Source organism: Gekko japonicus, unplaced genomic scaffold, assembly GCF_001447785.1.
Source record: "Gekko japonicus isolate JY-2015 unplaced genomic scaffold, Gekko_japonicus_V1.1 scaffold1482, whole genome shotgun sequence".
NCBI lineage: Eukaryota > Metazoa > Chordata > Lepidosauria > Squamata > Gekkonidae > Gekko > Gekko japonicus.
In genome coordinates this window covers 145,401-156,450 of record NW_015169822.1, presented here as the reverse complement: position 1 = coordinate 156,450, position 11,050 = coordinate 145,401, and the positions used below count along the sequence as shown (strand labels likewise).

At 38.8% G+C, this 11,050-nt stretch overlaps 1 protein-coding gene across 1 annotated transcript in view; it reads left to right on the top strand.

Moving 5' to 3' along the window:
- TRIM24 (tripartite motif containing 24) overlaps positions 1–11,050 on the top strand; it is a 69,073-nt gene that overhangs the window by 22,236 nt on the left and 35,787 nt on the right. Inside the window, 1 exon segment of the mRNA XM_015417215.1 lies at positions 8,858–9,005. Within this exon segment, the coding sequence (XP_015272701.1) occupies positions 8,858–9,005 (148 nt within the window).

Sequence of the window (11,050 nt, the reverse complement as noted above, 5' to 3'; positions counted from 1 at the left end):
GGTTAGATTTGTACTTTGCCTGATTCAGTCGACCATTGCCGTTTCTCCTAGACCCTCTCGCTAAAAGAGTTTGCTTAAAAATGTATGGGGGGGGAGGTGTGAGCTAGCTCCCTCCCCCTCTGTCAATACCGTTCGGGGCTTCGGATATACACTTTGCCAAATAACCAGTCAAAAAGGAATTAGCATTCACACTTCATTCCACACCTGCTGCAGAGCTAGGGAGAGCTTTATTTTCATTGGATCACTTGTTTGCTCTCCCAGTGTATGCCTCTTGGTGCCATAATGGCACCGCGGCAACGGGACTTTTCGGAGCTTGGAGGTGCGTCAATCCCTTGGCTGCAGCCTTGGGAGAGGCAACCTCCATTGCCCCGGGCTGGGCGTCCCCTACAAGGACTCCAGGGGGGGGTTCCGGATCAACCGGCCCCCCTCCCATCTGCCGCATCATGGGCCACTCCTTTCGGAGCACTGAAGGTACGCGCCTGCCATGGAAGTCGCCGAAATTGGAAGTCTCATGTTAGTAAAATTTTTGAATTGCCCCTGCACTCCTTTTGGCATTTATGGCAGCAGAATTTATATTTACAGTTCTTGAACTGTATGCCTGGAAGTTAACACCCAGATATTTAAAACAGATGACTTGTTCAATTCAAGTGCCAATGAAAAGTTTTGGGGGATCTTTTAGTAAAGGCCATTACTTTAGTTTTTGAATAGTTAACCTCTAGATTTGTTATTGAGGCCATTTTGGGCAAAAGAACTTATGGCTCTCCTAAGACCTCTGGGTGTCCTTGCAAGTAGGACAGCATCGTCTGCATATAAAAGCACCCTATGTGTCTGATGCCTAGCTTTGGTGGATATAACTTGGGCCTGTTTAAATAGGTTACCATGTCACTGATGTAAAAATTAAAGAGAAGTGGTGCCACAAGCCATCCTTGTTTAACTCCTTTCTCGGTTCTAATAGGATTTGTCAGGTGACCCGGGGAAGAGTATCTAGCCCTTATAAATGTGTTGTCGCAAAGGGCCTGAATAAGAAATAGTAACCTTCTGTCAATACTTGAAGCTCTTAATTTGTCCCATAGAATAATTCTAGAGATTGCATGAAAAGCCGACTTTAGGTCCAAAAACGCAGCAAAAAGAGATACATTTGAGTTGGAGGAATATTTGGTAACCAGGTGGTCCAATATCATACATTGATCTAAGATAGCATGCCCCTCTCTAAAGCTGGCCTGATCATCTGCCAGACAAGAGTCATTTTCCAACCAGTCCCTGAATTTCCATAGGAGGTGCCTCGCAAAAAGTTTACTCACTATGCTCAGCAGACTAATTGGCCTGTAATTATTTGGGTCTTCTTTGTTACTTTTTAAATAAAATGAGCTAATAACTGCTACTCTTCAATCCTTAGGGATTGTCCCTGTTTTGTCAATTAATGTAAAAAGGGATGCCAAAACCAGTACCCACCATTCTGTGTTCTTTTTAATCAGCTCTGGGGGGATTAAATCAAGACCTTGGTGCTTTACCAGGCATCAGGGTGTTGATAAGCTGTTTCACCTCCGAATGATCTACAGGGGGCCAGTTTGGAAGATTGTCAATTTCCCTAGAATTAGAAGACTTTATGATGCTTTCCTCATACAGATTCCTAAAGTGGATATCCCAGGTCCCAGGAGAGATAAGATTGCTCAAAATATTTACAGGTCTGTCCGAAAGACCAGAAACCGGTCTCCAACAATTTATGCAGACCACTCTCCTCTCACAGAATCATAGAGTTGGAAGGGACCTCCAGGGTCATCTAGTCCAACCCCCTGCACAAGGCAGGAAATTCACAAATACCTCCTCCTCCACACCCGCAGTGACTGCTGTTCCACGCCCAGAAGATGACAAAAAGCATCTAGGATCGCTGGCCAAACTGGCCTGGAGAAAAATTGCTTCCTGACCCCAAAGTGGCAATCAGCATTTAAGGCCACAAGAACTAAGCACTGAGGCAACCCTTCCTGCCCTCCCTCTCATGATCTCCCTAAGTTCACAGAATCTGTACTGCGGTCAGATGGCCATCTAGCCTCTGTTTGAAAACCTCCAAAGAAGGAGAGCCCACCAACTTCTGAGGAAGCCTGTTCCACTCAGTAGCCACTCTGTCAGGAAGTTCTTCCTAATGTTTAGCCGAAAACTCTTCTGATTTAATTTGAACCCGTTGGTTCTGGTCCGACCTTCTGGAGCAACAGAAAACAACTCTGTACCATCTTCTATATGACAGCCCTTCAAGTACTTGAAGATGGTTATCATATCACCTCTCAGTCGTCTCATCTCCAGGCTAAACATACCTGATTTTTTAATATAAAATTCAAAATGAGATTCTTAAAAAAGAATGGAGATTAGATAGTTCTCTACTACAAAATAAAGGGCTGATTGAAAAAATAAGAACAGAGACCTACACTTCTTTTCAAATTAATGCCACTCAGGGTGTGATTTACATAGTGGTTTGGAATTCTTTTAAAGCTTATTTGAAAGGATATCTAATCTCCCAAGATAATTATAAAACATAAAGAGAAAAATTGAGACAAGAATAGATAAATGATATTACACAGAAAGAAAAATGATCACTTTACTAGAACAGCACAGAATACAATGGGAAACCACAAAAGACAAACTGAAATTGCATAATGCTTTTAAGGCAGCTGAATCTTTCCTTAAAGCTAAAAAAACAATGCTTGGTTATGGAAACAAGCCTGAAAAAACATTGTCTAGGCTTCTGGTGGAAAATAGAGAAATAGGATAACAAGATTAAGAATAGAACAAGGCATTGTAATTCAAATGATTGCCCAAACATTGGAGGTGTTCCAGAATTATACTGGTGAAAAAGTATTGATTCAAAGGCTTTAAAGGAATTCTTGACTAAAATAAAAATGCCTAGACTTTGTAAGGAACACCAGGAACCTCTAGACCAATATTTTTTAAGATCAGAAGTAACGGAAATAATATGAATTTTAGACTTTAATGGGACTCCAGGCTCAGATGGGTTTACTAAGGATTTTTATAAATCATGTCCAGCTTTGGCAAAGTCATTCAACATTATGTAGCTCTCAAGTGTCATTGATCTATTTACTTTTCTGGTGACAGAATCCATGAGGAATTGATCCCATAGTTTTTGGTACCACAATGTCAGAGTTGGAGGTTTCGGGTCTTTCCAACATGTAGCAATCGCTGTACGGGCTGCATAAATCATAACATCCAAGGTTTGTTTGTAATGATGTGTTTCAATGTGAAGCGGCCAGTGTTTTAGGAAAAGACTTTCAGGTTTTATTGAGATTACTAACCCTGTAACTTTGTGAACCATTAGTTTTATTTCCTCCCAAAATTTCGCTATCTTCTCACATTCCCACCAGGAGTGGGCAAATGTGCCTAATCCATCACACTGTTTCCAGCATTTTGGAGAAATTGTTGGGTGAATGTGGGATAAACGTTGGGGGGTCAAGTACCACCTCGTTAAGATCTTAAAGTCTTGCAACTCTAAGGGTATAGAGTTTGGATAAGAATTTTTGGTCTCCCATACTTCCTTCCAAAAGCTAAAGGAATTCTTGACTAAAATAAAAATGCCTAGACTTTGTAAGGAACACCAGGAACTTCTAGACCAATATTTTTTAAGATCAGAAGTAATGGAAATAATATGAATTTTAGAATTTAATAGGACTCCAAGATCAGATGGGTTTACTAATGATTTTTATAAATCATGTCCAGATTTGGCAAAGTCATTCAACATTATGTAGCTCTCAAGTGTCATTTCAGATACTTGGGCAGAACCTAATGATACAAAAGGAAGGAATGGATTTGCAGATTGCATCATTTTATCAGCCCAACGATTTGTTAAATTCAGGTTACCAGAATTTTACAGTGAGACTAAGTAAAATTTTTGCAGATTGTATAGGTATTGATCAAACAGAATTTATAAAAGGAATTTTAATGACATGGAACACTAGGGGATTGAGTGATATAATTAATTTAGTTTAGTTAAGGGGCAAACCCATGATGTTATACTTTACCGATACTGAAAATACATAGAGTTGATTGGTACTTTGTCAGAGAAGTATTTCGATACTTTGTCAGAGAAGTATTAAGGTCCTTTAATTTTTGGAACAAAATTTGTAAATAGATTTACTAGATCAGTCTCCTAGAGCAAAAATAATGTTGACTTGTGGTTGTTCCACTTATTTTTCATTGAGGAGAGGAGTTAGGCAGGGTTGCCCAGTTTCTCCTTTACTGCTCAACTTGTCTATTGAAATCTTAGTATGTCAGTGGGATAATATAAAAGCAGTTGACTACTAAGGTAATACTAATACTACTAAATTATGACTGTATGTAGATGATGTCAAGACAGTGTGTGACTGCAATAAAAAAGGCCAACGCTATGCTGGGGATTATTAGGAAAACAAATCAGCCAGTATCATAATGCCCCTGTATAAATCGATGGTGCAACCTCATTTGGAGTACTGTGTACAGTTCTGGTCACCACACCTCAAAAAGGATATTATAGCATTTGAAAAAGTGCAGAAAAGGGAAACTAAAATGATAAAAGGGTTGGAACACTTTCCCTATGAAGAAAGGTTAAAGCACTTGGGGCTCTTTAGCTTGGAGAAATGATGGCTGAGGGGTGACATGATTGAGGTTTAGAAGATTATGCATGGGATAGAGCAGGTAGAGAAAGAGGTACTTTTCTCCCTTTCTCACAATACAAGAACTCGTGGGCATTCCATGAAATTGCTGAGCGGTCGGGTTAGAACAGATAAAATGAAGTACTTCTTCACCCAAAGAGTGATTAGCACATGGAATTCACTGCCACAGGAGGTGGTGGCAGCTACAAGCATGGACAGCTTCAAGAGGGAACTGGATAAACATATGGAGCCGGAGGTCCATCAGTGGCTATTAGCCATAAGGTATAGATTGGAACTCACAGGCTGGGGCAGGTGATGCACTGTATTCTTGGTGCTGGGGGGCAACAGTGGGAGGGCTTCTAGTGTCCTGGCCCCACTGATGGACCTCCTGATATCACCTGGTATTTTTGGCCACTGTGTGACAGAGTGTTCGACTAGATGGACCATTGGCCTGATCTCTCCTGCCATTGGCTTCTCTTATGTTCTTATATAATTTTACCTTGCAAAATTTGGAAGAATCTGTTGAGGAACCTGTTAAAATTCTAAGTGAATTTGGTTCAATTGATTGATATAAGATAAATAATGCTAAATTGGTATTGATGGGGATAAAAATTTCTTAGGCAGCCAAACATGATAATATGGAAGTCACTGGCTCTTCTTGGGAAAATAGTGATACAAGGTATCTAGGTGTGCCTATCCAATAGAATTGTAGTCCTTTATTTAAAAAGATATAGTGACTTTAAAAAATTGGTCCAACTATAAAATATCATGGTTAGGAAAGATCTTGGTAATTACCAAGAATAGTTTTCATTATGACTTCACTTCCCTCTAGAAGTAACTCTATATTACAAAAAATGTGAAGTATGTTTGATGAATTCATTTGGAATAAAAAGAAGCCTAGACTACATCAGCAAGTAATGCAACAAATGTAGGATAAAAGCAGGTTAGTTGTTCCAAATATAAGACAATATTAAAATGTCATATGTCTTATTTCACTTTCTTATTGGTTCACTTTCTTATTGGTTCACTGAAGGTCATACTAAGAGGAAATGGGAGACTGAACAGATTGAGTTACAGTGTTCCTTAAGGAGTTGGATTTGGTTGGGGGGGGGGAAAGGGATTGACATGAGCAAGAATTAAATGCAGTTTGGTCTGCACTATCAAAAGTTGAGATAAATGAAAAATTAGAGTAAATCTGCAGTTTTCTATTTGAGTGCCTGTGTTTCACTGTGTAGATTTTATTCTCCAACAAAGTAATTTCAGCATTTGGGAAAAGATAGGCTTGAATAGACTTAATTAAGGATGGTGTTATTATGATATTTTCAGGAGTACAATATAGATATAAAATGTGGTATTGCCTTTTTTCAATACTTACAAATTAGAAGTTTTATACACTCAAATATATTTAGGTCTCAATAGTTTTGAGTCAATTTTATTATACCCAGATGGCTACCATCTATGCTGTACTTGTTGATGCTGATTTAAAAGTAACTACATAGAAAGAAAGATGGGGAAAGGATCTAATAATATGTATAATTGAATGCCAGTGGACTAATCTACATAAAGGTATAAAAAATGTCAACGAATGTTGCAATAAGGAAGAAGGTTCTGAAACTTATGTATCACTGGTGTCTAATGCCAGCTAGATTAAGGAAAGTGTCACCCTCAATAGCAAATTTATGTTGGAGATATGAAAGGCATATGGGAATCTTTTATTCATATTTGTTAGCAATATGGGGTTTTTTCATTCATATTTGTTGGCAATGTTCAATTATAAAGATCTTTTGAAGCAAAGTATTTAAATTAATAAGATAAATTACTGATATAAAATTACAATTGGATCCTAGTACAGCACTTTTGAATACTGTGCCAAAAGAAGTTTCAGTTGTAAGATTTATTTGATAATTTATTCATTTCTGCCAGATTTATTCATTTCTGCTGGAGTGCTAATTGCTTAATCATGGAGGCAAAGAAAAAGCACTCAAGACAGATAAACAGTTATGACAGTTGAGGGTAATGCCTAACAGAGTCTGAGAACCTGTGACTGACAGGCTGTTCAAACGGAATTCTGTTGAGAGAGTTGGTTAAGGAATGACATTTGGGAACTGACAGTTGAAGAAGAGAAATTTAAGCACTGACTGCGGACTGGGAAGGAGCCTCAAGAGGGAGCCTCATTAAAGCCATAAAACGAAAATAGTTTCTAGTAAAGAGAAGTGATCCCTGCCCAGTTAAGAAGGAAAATAGCTTCTAGTAAAGTGATCCCTGTACAATCAAAAAAAGGAAAATAGGTCTTAAAGAAAGGAATGGTCCCTGTTTTGTGTATAAAGAAGGATTTGGGGAACTTAGTTGCATGTTCCTGTCTTCCAAACTTTACGTGTTGGTGAAACTCTGAAACCTACGAGTGTTTAAGCAGAAACTGAAAAGAAAGCCTCTTTCCTCCAAAATGTTAAGACCCTGTAAAACAGCAGAAAAACTTACTTGTTGGCAACAAATTATCTGGTGTTTGTGTGAATACAAAGTTATCTCAGTTTTATTATCTGTTCACCTCTTATATCCTGCTCCAGATTCCCTCTGGAATTTTGCTTATTTGGAACTTTAAAAAGCAGAATATAAGAAGGTGATTTTGTCTCTTCCTTCAGCTCTCTGGCCTGGGCCAGCATAAAAAAATGCATATCTAATAAAGCAACTGGGTGGGATAGCCTTAGACAAACAAATAAGAAGAAAATAGATAAAAGGCTCCTCAGCAAGAAAAAAGACAGAAGGGAAAATCCTGCGTGTGAGGGAAGGAAGAGGGTGAGATCACCGTATTAGTTAAGGAAAATATGGTATTCATTGTTAATGAGAAAGAACGTCTGCATATAGGAAGTTTTGTGAAGGACAAAGATTATCACAATATAAATTTATTTTGGTCCCTTTTCATTGAATAATGGAATAAAATGGAAATACTGAATTTGATTTAGATTGGTCTTTTTTCCTATGAATTAGTTGTTTATAGGCCACTTAGCTCACTAAATTTAGATCATACGGTATATATTTATGATCTGCCTGAGTTACTAAGATTTAAATTTTGTAAATGTACGTCTACTATGTATTGTAGTGTTTATTGTACTATGTCTATGCAAAAACTATTAAAAATGTAATTTAAAAAAATGTAGGTAAAGAAGTATGGGGTAGAGGAGAAGAAGCAGGAGTGAGGATGTTTACATTTGTTAATTATAAATGCCAGCTTTTGTAACTTTTTAGAGGGGCTTCAATTTATTACTTTTGGACCCCCTATGAGAGTTACTGGTATACTTCTTACAAGCTTCCTAATCATCTTGATTCTAAATTGTTCTGATGTTGGTTTGGTTCCAGTCTAAATTTCCTGCTCAGGCAAGGCACTTTTGTCAGTGAAACAAAACATTCCTGCCTCTCTCATGTCCCTTCTGCTGCTGTCCACCTATCTCTATGAAATGCTGCTCCTGGGGTACAGGTGACCCTCTGACTCAGCACGAGAGGCACATTGGGGTCTGCAGCAGGAAGATGGAATTTGTGGGAAATACTCCCATCTCTTCCATTAGCAGAAAATTTCATCTGGATTGACCCTGTTATCTTTGAATTTTGTTATAGCTTCTCATTTCCCATGGCAGCCAATATCACTCCAAATTGTAGTATGTATATTTAACAAATCCATGATGGAGAGATCATCTATTTTAGATGTCATTCGGATAAACTGGTTTGTAATGTGTGGCTTTAACAACAGCAAAAACAGTGCTGACAGTTACATTTTGTCAAGCTAAGTTTACTTTCAAGCTGAGGAGTAGTTGTACCTTAACTATAGTTTGATGGTTACAGCAAATAACCCTGGTATGTACAATGATGGCATGTGAGTCTCTGGATTACACCTATGGTTCTTTTATTTTAAATGTTCTGCATGTTAAAGTGCTTTGATTTTGCTTCCTATTTAACCATTTTGTAAAGGTGCAGAGAGAGAACCATTTCACTGAGATGCATGCAACATAATTGTGTGTGGGTGAAAAATCTTAACGTCTGGCTGGCATGCATGTTGCTGATCCTCACCTAGCTCCCGTTTCTGCCTTCAGTGATGCTATTAAATTTACAAAAAATAATTTTCTTTCAACATAAACATAGTTTTAAAATATTATGGTTTAATAAGGTATACACTGAAAACAAACTGCTGATTTATTTCAACAGAAGCTTTTACTATTCCCATATTTTGCCAGGTTTGTACAAGCTGTGAAGACAATGCAGAAGCCAATGGCTTCTGTGTAGAATGTGTGGAATGGTTATGCAAGACCTGTATCCGAGCTCATCAGAGAGTGAAATTCACAAAGGATCATACAGTCAGACAGAAAGAAGAAGTATCTCCAGGTAAATGTTTCCATTCACTGCTCAAATACACTTGGGACATCTCTGATCAAGCTCATTTCTTTCTGTGGGTATATACATCAAAGACTGCGGTCACACACGCTAAATGATCCACTTAGAATGCACTTTCCAACTGGATTTTGTCAGTTCACACAGTAATATCCAGTTGTCAGCTGCACTGAAAGTGGATTGAAAGTGGATTTTTTCGTGTGTGTGACCGCAGCCTTAGTTTTGTTTCCTTTCATTATGTTAAATTCACTTCTGAGATAAAGGCTGGAATAAATGATATTGGATCATTCTTCACTTTTATTTATTTGTTCATTTATTACATCTATATCTCACATTTTCTCTTGGTTCAAGGTAGTTTACTATAATAGTTAAACCATCCCTAGCTAAAATCAAAAATGAAATAGCAAACCCCAAATCCCTCCCCCCTCCCCACCTTAAAAGATGTTTGCCAATTCAAATCCTCTCAAAAGCCCAGTCAAACAGGCATGCCTTGTACTGCCTCTTGAAGATCTCCAAGAAGGGGGGTCCCTCTCATCCTCTCACCAGGTTCCAAACAACTGGAGCCACAATGGAAAAGGTCTAGGCTCTGATCGAAGCCTGATGAGCCACTCTATGTGGAGGGCTTTGCGGGGAGGGCGGCCTATAAATCGAACTTAAAAATAAATAAATAAATAGATGGCTGCCTGATGACCATAGTTGGTGCACAGGGACATATGGAAGGAGGTGGTCCTTCAGATACATGGGTCCCAGATCATGAAGGGCTTTAAAGATCATAACCAATACCTTAAATGGAATCCGGAAACAGACTAGCAGCCAAGGAAGTTGTTTCAAAATGGGCAGCATATATTCCCGGCAGCTGTTCCCTGACAGCAGTCTGGTCCTGCATAGTGTTGTAGTTTCCAGATTGTCTTCAAGAGCAGCTCCATGTAGAGCACTTTGCAGTAATCCAGCCATGCAGTTACAGAAGCTTGGATTGGCATGGTCAGATCAGCAGAGTCCAGGTAATGAAAAAGTTGGCAACTCAGATGCAGCTGATAGAAGACACTCCTGGCCACCATGCCAACTTATCTGCCTTTTGACCATCAAAACAAGTCCCCAAGTGAGTAACATAAATAACATAAAAATAATAATAGAAGTTGTGAGATATCCAATAGCAAAGCCACTTTCTGAATAGTGCTACTATAAAAATATGAATATCTGTACCCTACCCTTTAATCTTGTGGGTACCCCACAGTGCATTTGGGCCCAGGCCTGGTGGCTGCCACTGCACAGTTGGGCTCAGTTGCTGTACCATGCAACTCTGCCACAGTTTTCCCAGCTGTCTGGGGAAGGGAAGGAGAGAAAGCTGAAAATGGGGGGAGATAAATGTAGGTTGGCTGATTGGTGGAAAGGAGAGAAGCAAGCAGGAAAAGTGGCGAGACTATGGGGGCTTTCAGGGAAGAGAAACAGAAAAGGGGGGGAATGACATGCCCCCGACAAGTCCTTGTGGACTCCCCACTTGTATTTAACTAAGCTGATGTTACTATCTGTTTTTGAGTGGGAAACTGAGATGCCAGTTGGGAAATGACAAGCTTGACTTTTCAGAAACAATTTTGTTTCTTTCAAGTTCTGTGACCTGAAGAATGATAACGAATTATCTTGTCAAATTTTATGCATGTGTTTATACCAAACAAAATTATGCAAAGTAATGCAAATATTTAAAAACCTGAGTTATACGAAACCAAACCTTCATTGCCTTTACTAGCTCACACTGTAGATGCATGGAATAGGCATTATTTACTGAATGTGGACAATACATTTCTTTGAGTATTTGCATCTGAAAACAGTTCCCACACAAATGGCTCTGAATCATGGGGAATATTTTAAAACTTCATGAGGAGACAGTGTTTCAGTAGCCATGAAATAGTTGTCCAAGTGCTTGAAAGTCTGGCTTCCCATTTTGATTCTAAGTGCTTGAATCTGGCCTGTTAAATCCTCTGGCGAGACACATTCAGTTACATTTTCAAGATGAAATCTATCCCTTTTGTTCATTCCCCCCC